The 23,538-nt window shown below is 47.1% G+C and overlaps 3 protein-coding genes across 4 annotated transcripts; 1 reads left to right on the forward strand and 2 right to left on the reverse strand.

Annotated features, from left to right (window-relative positions):
- Positions 1-6,264: 6,264 nt before the first annotated feature.
- Positions 6,265-7,702, reverse strand: LOC127306790 (cytosolic sulfotransferase 5). The gene is made up of 2 exons (XM_051337496.2): positions 7,147-7,702; positions 6,265-6,921 (listed from the first exon to the last, which is right to left on the reverse strand). The coding sequence occupies exons 1-2, from the start codon at positions 7,645-7,647 to the stop codon at positions 6,394-6,396; spliced, it is 1,029 nt and encodes a 342-aa protein (XP_051193456.1). The 5' UTR covers positions 7,648-7,702; the 3' UTR covers positions 6,265-6,393.
- A 517-nt stretch (positions 7,703-8,219) lies between these two features.
- On the reverse strand, positions 8,220-20,684 carry LOC127306791 (uncharacterized). Of its 2 annotated transcripts, XM_051337498.2 has the most exons (9): positions 20,411-20,684; positions 20,050-20,100; positions 17,093-17,384; positions 16,945-17,014; positions 16,780-16,835; positions 9,440-9,515; positions 9,322-9,358; positions 8,830-8,944; positions 8,220-8,582 (listed from the first exon to the last, which is right to left on the reverse strand). In XM_051337498.2, the coding sequence occupies exons 3-9, from the start codon at positions 17,374-17,376 to the stop codon at positions 8,372-8,374; spliced, it is 849 nt and encodes a 282-aa protein (XP_051193458.1). In that variant the 5' UTR covers positions 17,377-17,384; positions 20,050-20,100; positions 20,411-20,684; the 3' UTR covers positions 8,220-8,371. The 2 variants fall into 2 exon arrangements, with proteins under 2 accessions (XP_051193458.1, XP_051193457.1); XM_051337497.2 differs by lacking the exon at positions 20,050-20,100 and having other exon boundaries at positions 20,411-20,683.
- A 514-nt stretch (positions 20,685-21,198) lies between these two features.
- LOC127306788 (uncharacterized) lies at positions 21,199-23,318 on the forward strand. The gene has a single exon (XM_051337495.2). It carries the CDS (start codon positions 21,251-21,253, stop codon positions 23,081-23,083), a length of 1,833 nt encoding a protein of 610 aa, XP_051193455.1. The 5' UTR covers positions 21,199-21,250; the 3' UTR covers positions 23,084-23,318.
- Positions 23,319-23,538: the final 220 nt, after the last annotated feature.

Consider the following 23,538-nt stretch of genomic DNA (forward strand, 5'->3'; position numbering starts at 1 on the left):
GTTCCTAGGAGATGAATCTCATTTGATTTCTCAATTTTGATGAATCTCAACTTTTTGGACATCCATACTGGAAAACAAGGACAACAGATATCTGGACTTTTGTCCAGCTGAAACTTCCACCATGTGAACATGGCTTTAGTTGGCGGCCCAATATTCCTCTCTAATAATATGCATACTCCAATGTTTTCAACTCGTGGTAAATCTCTCTTACTTCAAACAAGATGAGCATGCATAGTATTTCACATGATATTCAACAAAGACATATTGATGGTGTTCCCCATGATAGCATGATTATCACACAACAAGCAACTTATAAGAACTAAAAATGCATAGTACATAATACTTACCACAATAGTTTTTAGACTACTTTCCCATGAGCTATAATTTACACAAAACAGGTGATAATTTTTGAAGGTTCAAAGGTAGCACGCAAGCAATTTGATTTAGAGTGGAGGTAAAATACCACATATAGGTAGATATGGTGGACACAATTGGCAACTTTGGTTTTTGGTGGTTGGTTGCACGAGTAGAGCTCATACTCAGTACAGGTGAAGGCTAGCAAAAGACTGGGAGCGACCAACTAAGAGAGCAATAATAGCCATAATCATGCATAGCGACAAAACATTATCAATCAAAGAATAAAGTGATATTACAAGTCAAAAACTAAATGATCGTAGAGGCTTTATTTGAATGGTTATAGTCATAACATGGTGTAAGCATGTGCCAAGTCAATCCAATAAAGCATCAAAGGAGAATACCACAATATTATGATGTGTAAGATGGAAACAACACATGATTCTTTCAAAGACACATTATGCACTCTCACCTATTTGAGACAAGTCATGCTATAATAATAAATACTAAGCATATGACAAGAATAACATCCAACCATGACATGCTAAATCTATGCCCACAGTCTAGACAAGCTTCCTTTTACATCACTATAGTCATGAAATATTTTACTCGTATCCAACACCAATCAACTTATCTGAAATAACTCTCGGAGATAAAATTCATTATGGACCAGAGAGCTAATCATACAAAAATAAAGAATACTAATGTGCTCTGAACAAAATTCAAGTGAAAGAACAAGAGCTAAACGCAGTACCAGAAAATAGAACACTCGCAGAACAATAACAGCGAAAACTAGAGAGTTCTAAGCAATTAAAACGGAGCGTGTCTCTCTCCAAAACAAATATGCCGGGATCCAACATATGATACAGCAAACAAAACTAAACTAAACTAAAAACAAAAATAAAGTCGCTCCAAGAACAACACATAGCGTATGAAGAGATAAAAAATAGCGCAGATGACATGTTGCTTTGATGATGAAGAGGGGATGCCTTGGGCATCCCCAAGCTTTAACGCTTGTACCTCTTGGATATTTTTTTGGGATGCAGGGGCATCCCCAAGCTTGAGAATTTTTTTCATTCTTCATCTCATCACATCATTCTTCTCTCCCTACACTTGAAAACTTCCATCATACAAAACTTCACACAATTCTCTATTAGCAACATTAGTACAATCAAAATAAACAAATCCACTTGGGTTCAGTACTGACATATATCAAATATCTATTAAAGCATTAGCTACTATATCAACTCTTCAAAAAGCTCTTTGATCAAAAGAACTCAAAAATAAAGAGATTTAAGAGGCAAATGCAAATAGTGCAGAAATCTGTTAAAATAGAACAACAGGTAAAGATAGATTTTTATGAAAATCCTCTATTTCTTATCTCGAAAAGTTTTCAACTAACGAAAGTTAGATAATAACCTGAAGCATATGCATAAAACATTACAGCTCAAAACTTCTCTCTAGCTATATTTACGAATTTTTATGCTAACATCATAGAATCTGTTTTCAGGACAGCAGCTTCCCCAAATCTTACTTTCTTCCTATTAGAGGCTATTGTTGGCACAAAAAAAGAAATAAAATTGATAAGGAGAGGTTATTATAGAGGTAATAACTTCCATGACTCAACATAAAAGAAAAATTACAGAAATAAAATAATGGGTTGTCTCTCATAAGCGCTTTTCTTTAACGCCTTTCAGCGAGGCTCAGTAATTTGAGAAGATGCTCACATAAGAAATATGAATTGAAGTAAAAGGGGGCTTCAAGGATCAAATATGAAACACATTTAATTAATTTTAACCCACTTCCTATGCATAGGAATCTTGTACACAAATAAATCCAGAAAGAACAAAGTGACAAGCACATGAAGATAAAACAAGAGTAACTTCAAAACTTTCAGCATATAGAGAGGTGTTTTAGTAACATAAAATTTCTATAAACATATTTTCCTCTCTCATTATAAATTTCAGTAGCATCATGAATAAATTCAACAATATAACTATCACATAAAACATTCTTATCATGAGCCACATGCATAAAATAATTATTACTCCCCACATAAGCATAGTCATTCTTATTAATTGTAGTAGGAGAAAATTCAGTAAAATAGCTATCATTATCATTCTCATCACCATAATCATACAATATAGGAGGCATATTGTAATCATAATTAATTTTCTGCTCAATAGTAGGTGGGCTGAAAATAACATAATCATTGTAATCATCATATATTGGAGGCATAGTATCATCAAAGTAAACTTTCTCCTCTAAAGCTGGAGAACTAAAGAGATCATTTTCATAAAAAAAAGGCTTCCCCAAGCTTAGAATTTTCCATAGCATTAGCAATAATGGTGTTCAAAGAATTCATACTAATAACATTGCTACCAGCATGCAAGTAAAGTTTTATAGGTTTTTTAATTTTCTCTTCAAACACCTCATGTCCTAACTCAAAATAAATACTATAAAGCTCTCTAATTTTTTTGTTGTTTTCCATTAAGCCTAACTAGTGAAAATAAAAACAAGAAAAATATATATGTAATTGCAGAATCTATAGGAAATAACTTCGAGCACTCACCAACAACTAGTAAACTTTGTAGCCAGAGAATGTGAGTACCTTTTACCTTACCTCCCTAGCAACGGTGCCAGAAAAAAGCTTGATGTCTACGCACACTTCTATTCTTGTAGACAATGTTGGCCTCCGAGTGCAAAGGTTTGTAGAACAACACCAAGTTTTTCTTAAGTGGATCACCCAAGGTTTATCGGACTCAGGGACGTAGACGTCAAAGATATCCCTCTCAAGCAACCCTGCAATTACGATACAAGAAGTCTCTTGTGTCCCCAATACACCCAATACACTTGTCAGATGTATAGGTGCACTAGTTCAGCGAAGAGATAGTAAAATACAAGTGATATGGATGAATATGAGTGGTAATGACAATCTGAAATAAATATGGCAGCAAGTAAACATGCAGTAAAACAGTAAATAAACGGTAATTCAATGTTTGGAAACAAGGCCTAGGGATCATACTTTCACTAGTGGTTACTCTCAACAATGATATCATAAAGGAATATAAATATAAGCACTTCACTATGCTACTCTGAACTACTCTCTAGATGGATAACGAACAGTAATTCACCTTGTACGGCTGCAAAAGCAAACCTTAAAGATGTATTCCAAGTACTAATGAACACCCCACGTTGTACTTTGAGCATTCATAGGAGGTACTAACACACCATAATTTCATAGAGACATCCAACTCAAATCATAATTCAGTGAACAAGTATTCTGTGAAATATAGCCTAAGAGGCCCACACGGTGCACACACTCCACTTTTACACACGTGGGACAAGGAGTCTCCGGAGATCACATAAGTAAAATGCACTTGATTAGCATAATGATATCTAGATTATAAAGCTCATGGTCACATAAAGATCACATCATGGGAGAGAGATAAACCACATAGCTACCGGTAGATCCCTCAGCCCCGGGGAAAACTACTCCCTCATCATCATGGGAGTCAGCAACGGCGATGGAGATGGCTCCGGGGGAAATTTCCAGTCCCGGGAGGGTGCCGGAACAGAGACTTTGTCCCCTGAATCTTGTCTGCAACGGCGGTGGAGTTATGAAACTTTTCTTGGGCGGAGGCTAGTATATCTAGGGTTTTTGCGTCATGAACTTTATATAGGCGGAAGGGCGAGGTCGGAGGAGGCCTGGTGGCCCCAGACCTACCCTAGGCGCGGGCCAGATCCAGGATGCACGTAGGGGTGGTTTGGGCGCCCTGCTGCGCCTCTTCGACCTCCTTCGGACTTTGTCTTCGTTTCGGTAAAATATTGACTTCGGCTTTTGTTTCGTCCAATTCTGAGAATATTTCCTGTACAACTTTTCTGAAATACAAAAACAACAGAAAACAGGGAACTGGCACTGTGGCATCTTGTTAATATGTTAGTGCCGGAAATCATGTAAAAGTGCAACGAAGTGTAAGCAAAACATATATGAATTGGTGTAAAACAAACATAGCATCAAAAATTATAGATACGTTTGAGACGTATCACCAACCGAGCTCTATTTTTTTCCTCGGCGCAGTTGGGTCATCCTGGACTTGAACCAGAGACCTCACCACAACGTATCATAGAGCTAGAATTCTTTTTAGATGAAACAAGGGGGACCTCAATACTCCAAGCCAGTGATGGCTCTCAGTGCATGTAAAGTGTTCCGATCCACCCTTGCATGTACCCTAGTTGCCGGGTTGCCTTGTGGTTATGCACCTTGTCCTTAGGCTGCTCATAGTGGGAAGTAACATTAGGTTGTGTCATGCATAAGTTACTAGTCCATGTTACTACCTTCATAGTGTAAAGTAACTTAGAGATGGTATCATGCAAAGTCTTATTTATTAGTTTGTAGACTTATTTTATCTTGGGGTGTGTGATGTTATGGTAACATAGCTAGTTACCACCTCCCTCTCTTTCTTCATTTATTGCTATGCCATATCACCAAATACCTTGAAATATGTGATGTTACTACCTAAGTTTACTCCCACTATGAGCAGTCTTACCACCTTTGCATTTTTCAAGATGCAATGCAGTCAAGAAAGGCAGGGGATGTTGCCGGCACGGAAATATATGCTCATTACATCCAGTGGTTGAGCTTGGTGAAAACTGCAGGGGTGAACACAATTTACGAGAGTTTGTGGGACAAAGAACTGAAAAATTGATGTAAGCCCTTCCCAATTTTTTTGTCAAAACTTGGTCCAAAGATGGGGGTGGTGGCCCGCCGAATGAGCCTGGAATCTAACTTGCTACCATCAAGCACACCATCTTCTCAGGTTGTCGCTTAGGAAAGTCAACGGCGATTCCCTCTGAATCAGGAAGGACCAAACGATGAGACGCGCAATGAAGTAAAACTGCAACCACTACGCTCGTTGAAGCATGATGTGTAGGAAGCCTCCCATTGTGACGCAAGAGGGGATCACTGGCCACGCCCTCACTGTTTTTTTTTTTTTTGATAATAGGCGTTTTATTACCCATAAAAAGAAATTACACCCGATCTCTGCATAGATAAGATGCACACAACCGTTCAAAAAGTCTCAAAAGTCTGGAGTGCTAAAAATGGCGAATTACATATCAGACATTAGCAAATGTAAAACGCCTACGTGAAAGCGGCGGTCCAATCTGTAGATTATGCTGCCACCAATGTAGGGAAAAAATATCCCTCGCCGTATCCATCAACCGTGTAGAGACCTCCGTAAACAGGCCCCCGCTGTACAGCAGCGTGAATCACCGGGATCGAGTCACACAACATAGATCTAAGACAACATTACATGGGTTTGAATCGATCTTGATGGCACGGTGCTTAATCATGTAATTGAACATAGCTGGTTAGTCTCTCCTATTTGATCAACATTGCAGGTTTTTCTTGTGGCGAGGAAGCCGTCGGAAGGTGCAATACACAACAAGAACATAGCTGGTTAGTACTGTCCCGTTTGGTCTGTTGAAGTGTATAAGTAGATTGCCTAGCCTTTTCCATCAGTTCGGACTTTTGATTCAAGTGGCTAGTGCATGAAGCTTAACATGGTATCAGAGCCTAGAGTCTCGAGTTCGAGTCCTGTCTTTCACAATTTATTCTAAAAATTATCTCCTCTCCCCGCAGCCGGCCTCCCGCCGCTGCCTCTTTGCCTCTCTACATGTGTTGACTTGTCTTCTCGTCTTCCCATCACACGTGAGAGGGGGTGTTGAAGTGTATAAGTAGATTGCCTAGCCATTTCCATCAGTTCGGACTTTTGGTTCAAGTGGCTAGTGCATAAAGCTTAACGTGGTCAACATTGCAGGATTTACTCATCCAAGCAAGCGCCCGGAAGGTGCAGTACATAACAAAAACAAGAAAATAAAGGTAAACATTTTTAAAAACGAAATGTGATGTTAGTAAAAGCACACATTTTCCTAAAAGGGGAATTACCCGGCTTTTGCATCAAAGTGATGCATATAACTTTTATTTTATTTATTCAACAAAGACCGGTAAAAGCCTTACAACGAACATGTGGAATGCTAGACTTCCTTTGGCAGCATGAGGCCGGATCCTTTGAACTTGCGCTCGGTAATCTCATCGATCTTTCGGCCCATCTCCAGCGTGAGGTAGTTGGACCAGTCTCCGACCACACCGCGGCGGAAGAAGATCTCGTCGTTGGGCATGGGAATCTCAGTCATCTCGGTCGTCCCCGTTTGGTTCACCTCCTGCTTGACCATGTTCTTCATGGCACAGGCCTCCACGATCTCCTTGTCCACCCCAGTCCCTTTCTCCTCCGGCGTGAAGGGGCGTCCGATGAACTCGGCGAGGCGCCTCAGCTGTCCGAGCGTGTCAGCGGTGAGCTCCTCGTATGTGAGGAAGAGCACTTGATCGGGCCTCTCAACGTGCCACCGCCAGTAGCTCAGCACGTGGTCCCAGAATGGCCCAAACAGCGAGACGCCGTCGCAAAACATGCCGAGCGCCTCGTCGATGTCCATTGGGGTCAGCATGTTCATGAAGTGCCACAACGACACGAAGCAGTCCTTTGGGTCCCTGCTCAAGTACACCACCTGCATGCACAATATATGATGCAAGGAATTTCATATCGTCGCACTAGCGCAAAGTCATATAACCAAATAGAACTAGAAATCAATATTTTAAATAGCGTGCTACGACGAAATAGCGCAAGCCTTAAAATCCGTTATAGCGAAGCTATATGGTGTTGTAGCGGACGACTGTGCCTGCATGGCTGCATCATTTAGCGAGATATTGCTCAGAACGCTAGAAATATGCACCTTGCAGCCCGAGGCGGCGACGGATGGTGGCAGCGAGTGGGTGGGGATGTGCGTTCCGAAGAGCCGCGGCGCCGGCAGCGAACCATGGTCAGGGATCTGGTACTTGGTGTACACCTGGGTCTCGAGGGAAGGCACGAGCTGGTGAGAGTTGTGGGAGGCGAGCTGCTGGAGTATAGACGATCTGTCCACGGTGCGGTGCGCCGCCGCGTAGAGGAGCGCCTTGATCCAGGTCGTCCCGGACTTGGGGATGGTGGCGACGAGCACGTCGGTGTCGCGCGCCTCGAAGTGCCTGTGCGCGACGAGGGCGCCGACCATCACCGGCAGGGCGGTGTACCAGCCGTCCGGGTGGCGGTGGAAGTCCATGACGATTCCGCTGGCGGCGGCCTCGTAGGTGGACGACACCACCTGCGCGAGCTGCTCGTAGGTTTCCTTGTGGGATTCTGCGTCCTTGGTTTCTGACGTCGAGACACAGGCGGCCAGATGGGTGGAGGGAGGGGCCATGACGAAAATTGCAATGCGAATCGTCGTAGCTTCTATGGTGCTGTAGCCTGTATTGTGTAACCGATAGAGAGCTTAGTCCACATTTATACACTATATGTCTTGCTTAGTCAACTTTGCTAGCTTTGTCCAGTTCATTTCTTGCGGGTTTGACGAAAGGATCGCTTCGTGAACTCAGCAAATCGGGCAGGAAACATATCTATAACGGGCAGTTAGCTGTTCACGCAGCTGCTTTTGTGCAGAGAACACTCCAGGACGAATTTGTAAATCCAATCAAGCTCATACATACACGCCTCTATCATTGGCTCATTTCGCTGTGCTCCCAGCGTAGTTGACATTGCATATTTACGCAAGAGATACGATCCGATCGTGTGCTTTCCTGTAGATGTGCAAATTAATTTAGCCACCAAAATCTTCATGCGTCATCCAGGAGACAAGGAGCGCAGATTAATTAAGGACATGCTCATAGTTTCTTGGGCTAGAGGGGTAGACACGCACGAATCGCATGGGAGTAGAATATAGCTTCTAATTCAGAGCTGGAGCAAGAACAACCACACGAGATTGGACTCAACGAATGGATGTGAACAGAACTGGGGTGTTCAACTCAAGTCTGACAGCAGGTCGGTGCACCGGTACAGCTTCTTCTTACAACATCTAGACAACATGTACAAAGAATATCAAAGGTAACTTGCTTGTTCTTGATGTATAAACAATGGATGGAAGTCAATCAAAGTTCATCATAAACAGGAGGAACACTAGGAGGAGCATTCGTTGGGGCGGGTCCATGATGCACTTTAGCTACGATGTCTTCGGCTGATATTGAGCCTGATCTGATGGCATCGGCCAGCTTCCTTTGCAGTGTCAGCAGACCAATACGTCTTGAGACGACATAAAGGACCGCCAAGGAGAAAATGAGGAACCCAATAGTCAGGATGATCCTGAAAACAGATATAATTAGCAATTGGCACAGCTCAGACAGTACTGCTATTACACAAGAAGAAAGTTATCTTGCAGGTAAAAAAACAGATGCATAGCACAACAGCTGTAGGTATATCACTTAAACCAGTGGCGGACGCAGGGAAAAATTGGAAGGTATGCACACCTCAAGAAAAATCAAGAATATAGTGCAGACACTAAAACCATATCATACAATATCGGACTCCAAAAAAGTTTGATGCCACCTACCTATCAAGAACATCTTGTCGTTGCATCGTGGAGAGCAAACCACGGGTACGCATCAGCAAAGAGCGGTGTCCTTGATATTCGCCTTCAGCTTGCCGAAGCACACTTGATGATTCATCTGAATAAATTTTTAAATTAGCTCACAAAACCTGGCCTTGATAGTTCTGAAAATGCATTGCCGTAGCAGAGAAAGAATAGTTCCTATGCGCAACTAGAAGCACATGACTGCCGTAGTTTCTTAATAATAACCAAAACTTTCTATCGTAGAATAACAGCAAATTTGTGAGGAAAGCTCAACTTCAAATGCATGTAACCAACTACAGCTATCTCAAATATCTATGAACATACTTTATTTGTCCAGCACATGAATAACTAGAAAGAAACAAATAATTACTGTTCAAGAGATGTGAGCAAAGCTTGGAATTTAGTCTTTCCAGAAAGGGAACATACATGTGAGAGCTTCTTGAACACAAGCTTAATCACAGAGAAACTTACCAAAGGTTGACAAGGTATTAGCACTTCTTTCCACTTCCTGTCGACATAGAAAAATATCAACTCACGACAAAAAATTATTAGCATACATCATAACAATTAACCGAGCAGGAGTGCTAACCTGAACCATCATTTGTCGAGATCGGCGTAGGCTCTCAGTAATACTTTCTGCAGCGGATGTCATCCCGGCTTTTGTCCTGTATCATTTACTAGGTTAGTATTCATTACACAAACATAAACTATAGAATTTCATAATGGATCTAAGAAGGTAGCCCTTTGCTTGGCGTAATATCACTTTATTATGTTCATCGAAGAGAAAAAAATATGTTGATGTCACAGGTTGGGGGAGGATTGGATCGTAGGTTGTAGTTATGATCGGTGGGTGGCCTAGGACGATAATCCCGTCGGCCTATGGTTGGAGAAGGAGATGAGGATAGTCACCTAGGCGCAGGAGCAAGAGGTGAGAGATTGGATTAATTCTGATTGTCCATTAAAACGCATAGGGGTGGCTTTATATAATAGCCAATTACAGAATTTGCATCTAACTCTAACTCTAGTTTAGGTAATCTATGGCCTCACAGCTTGGAAGGTCACGGGCGTATTGGTTAACCCAAATGCCATCACCACAAACTCGAAAAGGCCCTCATGAGTGCGGAACGCCGTTTTGTGGATGTCTTCCGAGGCCATTCGCACTTGATGGTAGCCTGATCGGAGGTCCAGCTTCGTGAAAAATCGGGCGCCTTTCAGCTCGTCTAGCAGCTCATCCACAACTGGAATAGGGAACTTGTCCTTGATGGTGACCATGTTGAGACCACGAAAATCGATGCAAAAACGCCATGTACCATCATGCTTGCGGACCAGGAGCACAGGTGACGAGAACGCCGACGAGCTACAGCGGATAAGGCCCCGAGCAAGCATCTCTGCACATTGACGTTCCAGTTCATCCTTCTGAATAGCCGAGTAGCGGTAGGGCCGGATGGCGACGGGCTGCGTCCCGGGAATAAGGTGAATATGATGGTCATGAGCGCGTGGCGGCGGTAGACCATGGGGCTCGGCGAAGACGTCCGAGAACGCGGCCAGGAGGCTGTCGAGAAGAGCTCTACCCTCGCAGACATGTATGTGTGCAGGCCGGTCTGAAGAACCAAGACCTGTCCACTCCACCTGATGGTCCGTGTGCCAAAACAACATCCAATGAGTGGTGAAATCCCACACAATGGGTCCGAGCGTCTTGAGAAAACGCGTACCAAGCACAATGTCAAACCCGCCCAATGGAATGGCATGCAAGTCGACCAAAAAATTCTCCGTGTGATCGCTGCTTGCTTGAGTAGTCCACGGCAAGTAACCCGGTCCCCATTAGCAACTGTGACTCCAAGGCAGCGATCAGAGGAGAAGGGCAACCCCACAACGGTGGCCAACTCCTCGTGGATGAAGTTATGTGTACTACCAGAATCCAGCAGGTCAACCAGGTCACGATCCCCGATACGTATAGCAACCTGCATGGTATCGCTGGTGGGAATTCCAGTGATAGCGAGAAGTGAAATTTTGGCCTCCTCCTGTGCATCTGCTAAGGGCTCCTCCTCGCCGTCAGCGGACTGTATGTAGAACAGCCGTTTGCAGCGATGTCCCCGCACAAACTTCTCGTCGCAATTGAAGCCCAGACCCTTGGCACGGCGGTCGTCCATCTCAGCAGGGGTGAGCTTTTTGAAAACGAGTGCTGGCTGTCCTGGCTGATTCCTGGGCTGCCGGAGTGGGGCTGGCTTTGGTCCTAGGCGGGCGGATTGGCCGAGCAGCAATTGTGGCGGCTCCAGTAACAATGTTCAGGTGCTCGAAGGACATGGCCAAGTTCATCACGGCGTCGAGCGTAGCAGGTTTCAGCATCTCCACCTGTCTTCATGGGCTCCGTGAGAGATTTTCGAGGAAGCGCTTGAAGTAATCCGTGACAGTGCCAGTACGGCGTGTCGAGATCAGCTCACTGAAGGGGTTGGCGCGCATCGCTGGTCCGAAGTGGTTTGAGATTAGGGTCTGAAACTCGCCCCAAGACGGCAGCTGACCCAGTTTTGCCTCAAGGTGGTTGTACCATAAGGCGGCGACGTCGGTGAGGTGGTACGAAGCCAACCAGGTCTTATCGGAGTACTGCGTTCGCTGACCGAGGAAGAAGAGGTTGCAGCACGTCAACCATGGTCGTGGGTCGCTCGCCCCATCAAAGAGGGGAAAGTCGATTTTGTAGAGGCGGGGGCACGATCAGATGCGTCCGCCATGGCCGGCGGATGATGGGGAAAGTCGATTTCGTAGAGGCGGGGGGCGCGATCAGATGCGTCCGCCATGGCCGGCGGATCACCAACCCTGGCCGTAGACGCTTGGCGCCTGCATGAGCCCTAGGCCGCCAAGTTGGGGCGCGCCCTTCCGTTCAAGGCGAAGGAGAGCGAGATTATGGGCACGTTGCTGCTGAACTGTATCCGCGATGTCGCCCTGAAGCTTTTGGAGCGTCTCGGCGATGGACTTGAGGGTGGCGCGGTCCTCCGCACGTTCAGCCCTTGCTTGGTGATTTTCATCAGCGAGGCTGGTGAGGGTGGCGAGCACAGATTGGTGATCCTCCTGCTGTTTGGCGATGATCTTAGCTAGGGTTTGCGGAGGTGGCGACGGAGGCGCCGGAATCGAAGATGAATCTGATACCAATTTGTTACGGGTTGGGGGAGGATTGGATCGTAGGTTGTAGTTGTGATCGGTGGGTGGCCTAGCACGATAATCCCGTCGGCCTATGGTTGGAGAAGGAGATGAGGATAGGCGCCTAGGCGCACGAGCAAGAGGTGAGAGATTGGATTAATTCCTTGTCCATTAAAACGCATAGGGGTGGCTTTATATAATAGCTAATTACAGAATTTGCATCTAACTCTAACTCTAGTTTAGGTAATTGGAAGGGTAACCTTCTTCAAGACTAAACCTTTCCAATTATACCCAATTTCTACTAACTTAAACTAGGAGGACTCTAAGGGGCGGCAGGGCCCTTGCCCTTGCAACGGCTGTAGGCTTGGCCCCACATGACAATTGAGGTGATGACCTAACCAAATAACACTATTTTTTATTAACACAACAATTTCTAACTGAATTACCACATTACATAGTTTACATAAGGAGTAAGTTATTTTTATCCCCTCCCCTGTCCATATCGGCGGTTAACATCATCATGCCTATCACCTTAGAAATATCATGAGTTCAAGGCTCCTTTGCCTCCATCACTGCACACATTGCCCTCCAGACTGCATTATCCTAGCAAGTGCAAAAATGCCTGCAGGGACTCGAATTAGCATAAAGAATGCCTGCAGGGACTCGAATTAGCATAAAGAATGCATGGTAATTGGTGCTGCTGCTAATGCGATATGGTCAAAACAAGCCAGCTGACTGTCCCGTCGTGTGCACCCGCTGTTTCCAAGGCTCCAATGATGCCTTGCGCTAGCTCACTGTGGAATCCAACAACGCCATCTGTTTGGTTGTGCCTATCATGCCACCAAGCTTGGTGATCCCTCCAGCGGCTGAGCAAGAAAAAGTCCTCATTCAAGCACGAGCCGTGACAAAATTTATGCACTTCTCTTTTCTTTCCAGGCATGTTCTTGTTTTCATTGCTCAATTTCTTGACCCCGCAACTGGATTCAGTTACTTGAGGTTCTTCATCATTTTCTGTGGGTATTCGATGCTTCTACAATTAAAAAAAAGGCATCCTTGATCGGATATCTCCATACAAAAAAGATGATTTTGTGTACTGGCATGCTCCTAGACAGGATATGTGCTTGAAATCTTTACCTAAATCTCTGATCTCCTCAATACTGTTGCAGTTGTTCCCTGCAGTTTGACTTAGCAGGCAGTTCATGGGGTTGACAGGCAAGTCAGTAGACAGAGGATGAGGGAGAACCGGAGAAGAGGACATATTTTATTTAAGAAAAATCTAAAATATCCTTTGTGGGACTGAGGGAGTAGTAAACATACTGGTGTGTTCTAACGAAAGAGGCAAATAATCCGTGTCGTCAAGGCGCACGGAGTATGTTCTTGTTGGTACAGCTGCTGCGTGTTGCAGAAACCAGCCAGCTTCAGCGTGCTCCACGGTTAGGCGCGACGCCAGTGCCTCCTCTGTCCGCCCCTTCAGCCAGACCATCTGGTACACGTGCGCCAACGCCAGCAAAGCCATGGGCCACCATCGCCACCTCACCCCACTCCGAGAAGACCTTTGCCTCCCTCAGGGTCAGGAGTAAAGGAATGCAGATAGGTCGTTGGGGGAGAAACAGGGATGCGGATTGACCGAATCAACCCGAGTTGACCAAATTTCAGGGTAATTTGGCTTTTGGGTTCACGCTTAGTTCCTGTTCGGTTTTTAGGTCTAAACTCGGGTTATACTCCTCACTACCCATATAAACCATGCATGGATCTTTCTTCCCAAGTTTGGAATGCTTGTGCAAGTTGGCAATCTGATGACACACATTGACAGATCTGCTGGGATCACACCTGCCTATGCTAGCCCACTCCACTACATTTATTAGACAAAGGGTATAGAAAGTTTAGTTTGTTACAAAAAAAAATAGAACGAGAAAGTTTCGGCCAGTATGAAGGGTCTGTATGTCCTTATGTCCATGGGATGTGACTCTGAAATCCATTTGTGTAGTGTCATATTATGCACTTGCCGCGTTGTCTCTGTGCCATGCAGATAAGGAAGGTGTGCCCGAGACCAAAGACAGGCTGCAGATGAATCTTTGAACTGAACTGGAATCCATGGTGGACTCTGATGACCAAACTGGCAAAGCCTTATGTTGTCCCTGCCGGCGACACTCCTGGTGAGAAGCAGCAAACAGGCATGGAAGGACAGGCCGACAAGGCCAAGGGTTTCTGGGTTCTGGCAGGACAGCAGCAACGGTCACGTCGCCAGTGACATCGTGCCGAGGAGCAGCTACCCATGGCGGTATCTGGACTTCTCTACTGCAAGACGACCTGAGTTTGTGGCCTCGCTCACGGAGCTCGTCCTGCTCCTGGTGAGGGACCCGAGCCGCAACGCCTTCTGTCTCAGCTAGATGCAGGTTGGGTGGAGGAGTGCCCAGGCGCGGAATTGGACGGATGGCTGCAGGTGCGCAAGCTCACGTATGTGGGGAAGGAAAGGAGGAGGAGCGAAGCACTGGCTTGGTGGTTACCAATTTCCCCAAATTCATCCATGGATCGATTCCCCCGTCTGATCCCCTACCCTTCCTCTCTCGAGTTCCTTCTTTAATTCTGAACTGTCCCATGCAACCAAACGTACCAGTTCTCTTAAGGGCATGAGCTACGGTAGCATACGGTTGCCGCTGCTTCAGCACTTCCACGTAGGTTCGATACTCTGAAACAGCATCATAAACACAAATCTGCCCAACGCTAGACGTTGAGGCCACCACTTTGTGGGTCCCATGGTCCATATTTTTTTATTTGGACACTCTTCTCTTTACCATTGTCTTCCAAACTCCAATCCCTTCCATCCCGCAAGCACCGGGCTGCTTCTTTGATTCTCCCAACGATTGAAGAGAAGTCCTAGATTACAAAGCCGTTGACTGCCCCGTCCCTCTCAGATCCAGTGACTCCTCTCTGTTTTTCTATGAAATCAGCTCGGGGCGAACTTCTCCAACCACCAGATCAAGGTCCGGCAGGTCGACGAACTCAAGGCGGTGCGGTGGCTGGTGCGGGATTGCCGACCTTGGGCTGCCGTAGCCTCATAGCTCATAGATCATGCCCTTTTTCTCTTGAATTCGAGATCAACACAGCTGCTGAACTTCCCTTCCTCTCCCCTTTTCTCTCCGTGATCCTTTTTTCTTGCTTTTTCTCATGGGGAGGCCGTCTCCTCTGCAAGCTACACTGACACACTGCGGGGCGACATGTCTGACAATCCGAGCCTAGCTGGCCTGCAGGGCGACATGCTGGGGCGACGCGTTGTCCATGCCCTAAAATCTTTATGAAGCTGTAGGTGCTGATCACGGGACACCTGGTGAGGAAGTAGGCCCTCCTCGTGGCACAGACCGACTGGGCACGCAGCGCATGCTGTAATTTCCATCGAAAATAAGGGTAAAGGGAAAACAGATGAAAATTTTGGGGAGAAACTTTTCTCTCTTTATTATTAGGTATAGAATTGCTGCCACTTATTGACTGCTATGCTGCCCTGGCAAATATTCCGTGATGTAAGCTGCTAAAAAAAGAGCGTACCCAGTGCCGAAAGCTCCCACACTTGAGGGGTCTGGGGAACGGAATTTCTAGGCTCCCTTTCCCTTGCTTTTTTAATGCAAAGAGGCTAATTCGAACCCAGGACCTCTAGGACACAAGTGGAGATACTCTACCACTACACCAGGCCCGCCCTTCTGAAAGGAAGTACCCATTGCTGAAAGCTCCCAGACATTGTGGGGTTAGGGGAGGGGAATTTCTAGGCAGCCTTTCCCTTGCTTAATATCCCGTGCATGGTTTTAAAGGCGGCCAGGCGTCCCAAGGCGATGGGGGTGCGCCTGGACGCATAGGCGCTCAAGGCGCGTTGCAAGGCGACGCCTTCGGTCGAAGGCTCGAAGCGAAGCGAAGGACAGGGCTCCAGCCCAGTATTCTCAAAGGCAAAAAAGAACTATCCCCGGCCCAACCGGCCCAACGAGATGGGGCTGGACGAGCAAGGACGCAGCTCAACCTCGACCTCTCTGTCCCCCACCGAGAGAAGAGGAGGCCACCCGAGATGGGGCAAGGAGGAGGAGGAGGCCGGGCGGAGAGGCAGCCTCCGTGAAGGGGAGGGTGCTGGCCGGAGAAGGGGAGGCCGGCGGAGGAGGATGGAGGACGAGATCTCTCTCAATCGATTCGATTCTTGACTGGTCTGTTCCCCTCTCTCTCTCCCCTCTGTTTCCCCTCTCTCTGGCCCCCAATTTCTCGCCAATTTCTGAGTTCTCGCCATGGTTCCCGCTCGCCTCCTTTGCTTCCGCTTGACTTGTCCATGGCGTCCAAAATGGGCCAGAGCGACGCTTTCCCCGCCTAAGCGACGACTTGGACGCCTCAAAGGGCGAATCTGGACGCCTTAGACAAGATCCTAAGGCGAGCACGACGCCTTGCCATCTCCGGGCGCTTGGACGCTTAAGCGTCGCTTAGGCGACGCCTAGGCGACGCCTTTAAAACCATGATCCCGTGATGTAAGCTGCTGTGTGGCAAAAACAACCACCACATCAACAAAAATGGACAGCTAAATCACCATCGTGTAAACAAGACAAAATAGTTTGATGAGTTAAGTAGATATTTTCAATAGTCCCAGTTGGGGGGATAAACTTGTTCCTTCAGAACTAAATTCACAACAGATGCCCTTGTGGACCATTTTTCTACGTTTGCAAGGACTTGCCATGAAATTGAATAGATCATCAAACACATTCTGCAGCTAACGACTCAGATAATCCTAATATTTAACAACAGGAAAGGGACTTCATGTGATCAACTTACTGGAGATTGCGTCTCCGGATGGTGGACTCTTCTCCTCCTCCCAGAAGCAGCTTCCTCTGAAGAAAGCACAATTAAAACGTGAGAGTGCCTTAGATTACAGGCATGTATTGCTAAGGCAATAAACAATCATAATAATGGAGAATACTCTGAAGAGAAAGCACACACCTCTTCTTCCGCAGCTTTCTTAATGTTCTCTTTTGCTTGTAAGTTAGCACTCCTGAGGCTCGTCCGCAGCCTGCAAACAGGAAATTAGTTGGTACATAAACTAAGGATAAAGCAAAAATAATAAGAAAAGAAACTACGAATAGCTTACTTTTGATATTGGTCCTTCCATGACGCTAAGGTTGCCTGGCCAGACTGCACTTCTTCAAAACTGGGTAGCTGCTCTGCTAGAAGATCAAGCCTGCACTGCAGTGCATTGAGTAATTGCAGTGCATCCTGCGCAGAACCATTCAACCTAGGAAGAGAATTTGCTTCCTCTGTCCCTTTTCCCATCTTCCCACATGACTCAATTGCAGCAATGCACACCTCAAGTTGCGTAACTACATGGCTCCACTCCTTTTTCAGGTTTTCAACAGCTTGTGTGACCTCATCCATCCTAATATCTGCATGGGTCAATTCAGTGGATTTACCATGCTGCTACGAATGAAGCAATAACTGGACATACAAGACTTACTGAAAACACACACAAAAAGGCCAAGGCCTAGTTTGGCAAAAAAGTATTTCTAAACCTGAAATATTAATACCATAGTATTTTATGCATCCCCTGGCAATACTTCAGTTTCAGAAAAAGAGGTCTAAAGTTGTTTTTCCAATACTTCAAAAATAGCACGTTTTGAGGCATAATGAAGTATTAATATTTAATAATGCAGTCTTTAGTCATTTCCAAACATGTCAAAGTATTTGAAACTGTGGTATTTTAAAAAAAAACTGTAGTACTGTTGAAACACTTCAAAAATACTTTGCTACCAATCCGTGTCTGTTTGATTTTTGCCTTGGATGGCTCTGCCAATGCAAGGGAGAGCCAAAATATTGGTGTGGCTTTAAGCCGCCCACATCTAGCCGAAGCATTGACATAAAATTGTATTGCAGAGCTGAAGCTAGCATGGGCACGCCAAATAGTGGGCACCATCCAAACAGTGTCCAAACACATGGTCAACGCCAATTGTTTGGCATGGCAGCCTGGAAAGAACACGCATGCTGATCAGTGATCACCAATCTGTCCACTAAGTAAAGAACAAGATTTTCTGCGCCGAGCAGCAGAAACCTAATCTGGACTACAAAATTTTAAAACAAGAGCTGCTGCTCCAGCTGCAGTACCAAATGACTGAAGCAGTGTAGCTCCAAACGGATGGTGTTCCAATTTCAGTTACATAGGTCCAGTCAAATCAACTCGGACAAAGGTTCATTACCCAATCCAAAATAAAAAGCAGACCAAACTCCCCAGGTCAATCCAAATGCCCAACTAGGAGAAGGAGGAACGGGGTGTAAAGCTCACATCTGATGAAGGAAATGATCATAATAGACGGCCATAAGTGAACATTCGCACATTTCATTACACAAATATTATGCCCAAACAAAAACAAGATACAAAAGAATCCACTGCCATTAAAACCAAAATATGTCATATTCCACCCAACGAGATGGATGACAAATCATATAAGTTAAAAACTACGATAATAAAAGTATGCAGATCGCAGAAGAGAAAATACGGCTCAAAAGACGAATGATTACCTACTTTCTGAAATGATGGATTTGGTTACAAACAGCTTGTAGCACGTTCTAAAATCATTCCTATCAAGTATCCACATCGGCAACAATAAATATTATATTGAACTTTTGGTGGATTGAACAATCATTCAAGCAGTATTACAAGAAAATGACAACATAATGTGAATATCACATGTTCAAAGTTCAAACAGAGTTAATTACATAGTTAAGGATTAGATAAGTTGATCAAGAAAATAAGAAAGTATACACCCCATATATGTTCTACCCATGATGAATAAGTCATTACAAGCCAACCGAAAGACAGGGAAACGGATGTAGATCATATATCTTGGTTCCAACATCTCGGTAAAAAGAGGATGGAGTTTGGCGTGCAATTTGGTTGCATGCACAGAACAAAATTTAATAATTACAAATATATTACCAAGAGTCCACGACTACAATAGAACAACAACAAAAAAACCTACAGGAAAAACCATGCAACAACACGAATTGTAAGTTGTGTCTCCTTTAACACACACACACACAAGGACAAAATATGCTAGTATCATCTATAGAGAGTTGGTTTCTCTACCATATATAGATATATTTGATGATTTTCTTCATAAGCAAAGCTGATGCTCTATTTGGACGCTGGGACTGAATCTTTGCTTTGAAATTAGGGTCCCAATCTAATTTCAGGTGGAGATCGAAATGACCAACAATTCCCTTTTTTTTGGTTGAGCAAATTGCTGAGGGGAAATGATTATGAAACCACAACCCCATTCCAAATCACATTTGGTTGTCATATACTCACGTTTACTTGGGTAGGCTCGAGCTTACCCTGCAAAGAGGTGGATATGGAGCTTTTTCGTGCCTCTATGTCTACAACTCTGGCTGATGGCCGAAACACTTCTTTTTGGCACCACAGTTGGACGGGACAAAGAGCGCTCTCTATGCAACCATTGGAGCTGTTGTGGAGGATGGTGCAGAGGGAGTTGGAACATGACAACTGGATCCAGGCTGCTGCTAGGCTGACCACGCCTCTACAGAAGGAGTTAGCCTTCCTGTAAGCAGTCAAGACTTTCCCTGGAAGCCCAGAGCCCCAGACAACGTCCACTGGATATGGGCCAACAACGTGGACTACTCGTCCAGCTTGGTGTAACCCAGTTCATCATGGCATTAGGGGACCAACAACGTGGCCTTAGTAATGAGTGACCGTATTCCGCAGCTCAACAAGCCAAATAAACGTCTAATAATCATAAGAGCATGAATCATATTAGCGTACTGAATTAGCTGCAGGACCTAACCATATGCCAGTCTCCGAGGGTCTACTACAGGACTAAAAATATGTTTAACATGGGGGGTTAAGGATTCAGAACAGGGATGGTACACAAGGAGACTATACCTGATACATGTCACTACAACATGGCATTAGGGGAACGCCACTCAATATGTTGCAATTAGTAATACGTCATTGAGATGACTGTTTTGACGGAACATATTTGAGATTGCGGTGTGGACACAACTAGTCAGCCCTGCGGCAGCTAGCTACTTGCTTACCTGAGATTCACCCAGATGCAACCGCCCCCGCAGCACTGGCCACGCTACGTTCTAGATGTCATTGTGATATTTTTTGTCAATGCAATATATGAAGTATGACAGTAACGTTTTTCAATACAGTAACAGACTAACATTACATAAGAGGCAGCAGCTGTTAGTTGAAGAATCGATGAGATTAGATCTCTCGAAACTCAGGAAATTAGACCTCCCCCCTAATCTAATCTGCACGTATGCTAGTCAGTGTCTGATGCTACTCTATTAATATGCTGCTAATCTCGTATGCTTATGTTCAGACCTCGCCCCTAATAAAATCATGAATTTCTACAATCGTGTGAAGAAGAGAAGAAGCTGCACGTGATACCTGGCCGCCGCGGCGCAGACCGTGCGCGAATCCCCGCCTGATCTGCTACTCCGCTGCCCGCGGGCCGGTCGGCGGTATTCTCGCGCGTCGCCTTGCTGCTGTCTCTGGGGGCTAGGGCCGCCCTCCGCTGTGTCAGGTCGACTCGAGTGGCCCGGTGAGGGAGATGCCTAGCTCAACCCAGCCGTCGAGGGTGGCGCGGCCGGGATGTGCGAAGGGGAGAGAGGAGCGTGTGTCTTCGTCGGCGGTGTGGTGGCCGGCGGGGACGGCGAGATCCGGATCGCCTCAAGTACGGAGTACGTGGTTGGGCCATATTTTTCGAGATTTGGGCTAGGCATCAAGTGAGTTGGCTCGCAGAAGGCTGGCTGGTTAGCCCATGGGCCAACACATGCAAGCATATATGTGCTACCCTTTACCCCTCGAAAACAAAAATATGTATACTACCCTTTGCACCCTCAAACAAACAATGTACTACTACCCAATACCCATTGCAGAACTCAAGAGAAGAATATTCTCAAAATCGGGTCAAAACAAGAGAATATTCTCAAACTCTAGAGAAAATAAAAGAGTAGTAGCCCTGGAGAAACAAAAAGGGAGGCCACCCTTACGAATCTTTCAAGTTTCCGAGCATGCAGGGGGCAAGTCCGGAGGGAGGGAGAAGCATTGCAGCCGTAGAAGCAAAAGCAATCCCCTTGCCTATTCTAGTTCACTGCACCACTATCTTTAGCAGTGGCATGCAGATTATATATAATACGTGCCACGACACCAATCACCCGTCCTAGCTAGCTCTTCGATCGCTCGACGAATGCGCGCCACTGCCCGAATAAACGCCGCCGCCGGATCATGGCCATGGTCATGGAGAACCAGCAGCAGCCGGCCGTGGTGGTGGCGCCCCAGATGCAGCTGATCCCGCGCCCGCCCCCGCCCCCGCCCCTGCCTCCGCCGCCCGCGCCGGCCTACAAGCACCACTGCAGGGTGTGCAAGAAGGGGTTCATGTGCGGGCGGGCGCTCGGCGGCCACATGAGGGCGCACGGGATCGCGGACGACGGGATTAGCGCCGAGGACGACGACGGCACGTTGGAGTTGGACGACGAGGACGATGATGGTGTCTCGGCGCCGTGCGGCGAACCCTCCTCCGAAGATCACCAGGCGGGGAGCCCGTCCACGACGGCCAAACGAATGTACGGCCTCCGCGCCAACCCTGGACGGCTACGGAGCTGCCGGGTCTGCGAGAACTGCGGGAAGGAGTTCACGTCCTGGAAGTCGCTGCTCGACCACGGCAGGTGCGGCTTTGACGACGACGACCAAGACCTGGACGACGCCGCCGGCTCGTTGCGTTCCTCGTCGCCGCCGCGCGACCCGGCCGAGGACGGCGCCGAGGAGGACGACGAGGACCTCGCGCTGGCGTCCGGCTGGTCCAAGGGGAAACGCTCGCGCCGCGCCAAGGTGGCGGCCGGCACCCTGTCGGAGCTGCAGCAGTCGGCCCCGTCCAGCGAGGAGGAGGACCTCGCCAATTGCCTCGTCATGCTCTCGTCGTCTCGCGTCGTCGCGCAGCCGCAGCCCGCCGCGGCCGTGGTCGACGCCGACCAGGAGTCGTGCGCGTCGGCCAGCAAGGACGACGAGAGGAACCGGCTCCTGCTGCCGCAGCCGATCTCCATCGTGGCCCCGCTCGCGGCGCAGATGAGGTTCCCCGCGCCGCAGGTGGTGGTTGCGCAGCACGTTCCGGCCGTGCCGCGCGGCCTGTTCGAATGCAAGGCGTGCAAGAAGGTGTTCACCTCGCACCAGGCTCTCGGCGGCCACCGCGCCAGCCACAAGAAAGTCAAGGGGTGCTTCGCCGCCAAGCTAGAGAGCAGCAGCCGCACTGAACCTCAGTCCACCGCCACTCCTCCTCCATATCCACCCGACAACAGCAAGCTGTCCTTGACCGCCATCTTAGGAGAAACATCCACTACAGAACCAAAGAACCCTTACCTCGATGACAGTCACATCAATCACATCGGCAAGACTGTGAACGTGGGCACCAGCGAGGTTGCCGCGGCCACACCAGCGCCGGAAATGCCGGTCGCTGACGCCGCGACGGGACCATCCGCCTTCTCGCCGTTCAAGAAGAAGGGGAAGGTGCATGAATGCTCCATCTGCCACCGCGTGTTCACGTCGGGGCAAGCGCTCGGCGGCCACAAGAGATGCCACTGGCTCACCTCCAGCTCGGCGGATCCGGCCAAGCTCCAGCCCGTTGTTCCAGATCACCTCATGGCCGCCATGTGCCACCACCTCACCCTCGGCCGCCCGGTGTTCGACGCCACCACCGATCAGCGAATCCTTGACCTCAACGTGCCAACAAATCCGTCGGCCGAGGCGATCGCCACAAGACAGGCCGCCGAGCTCAACGAGATCCCGCTCTGCCTCAACGCGCCGGCGTCGATGTACGTGCATTCCTGGACAGGGCACAGCAACGCCAGCCACGTGAACAAAACTAGGACGAGCAGCCGCAACGATGCGGCCGCTGGTGGCGGCGGTGGCGCGGCCACGGAGGACGAGGCCGACAGCACCAGTGCGAAGAAGGCCAAGATTAGCGACCTCAAGGACATGAAGGTGGCAGGGGAGTCACTGCCGTGGCTTCAGGTTGGCATCGGAATTTCATCGTCCGAGAACAACGAGAAGAGTACTCAAGAGTGAGCCAGCCAGCCAAAAGAGTACTCACAGGTCACATCAATTAATTAATCTACTAATCAAGTAATTAGATTTTGATCACTTTTGTTGGGTATATAGTGTAAGTACCTAAGTATATATATTAATTGTCATATATATGATCGGTCTATGTGATGTATATGCATGTAACAGCATTCCAATAGATGTTGTAAAATAAGGTGTGTGCCCAAAAACAGTTTTTAAGGGCATTTGGGGCCTAAAATAGTGCTCCAAAAGGTGACATGTCTATTTTGGTGATGTAAAAAATCGGGGCAATGCCCCATATTTGGCCTCTAGGGCTGTAAATTTAGGGCACACCATGCCTGCTGAAAAGAAAATGTAGCAACACGCAGCCCAAACGCTTAGCTGAAATATCCCCCCCCCCCCCCCCCCTACCGAATTGAATTCGCATCGTCAATCCTCTCTCCCGAAGTACGGTTGGT

This window comes from Lolium perenne, chromosome 6 (genome assembly GCF_019359855.2).
Source record: "Lolium perenne isolate Kyuss_39 chromosome 6, Kyuss_2.0, whole genome shotgun sequence".
Lineage (NCBI taxonomy): Eukaryota > Viridiplantae > Streptophyta > Magnoliopsida > Poales > Poaceae > Lolium > Lolium perenne.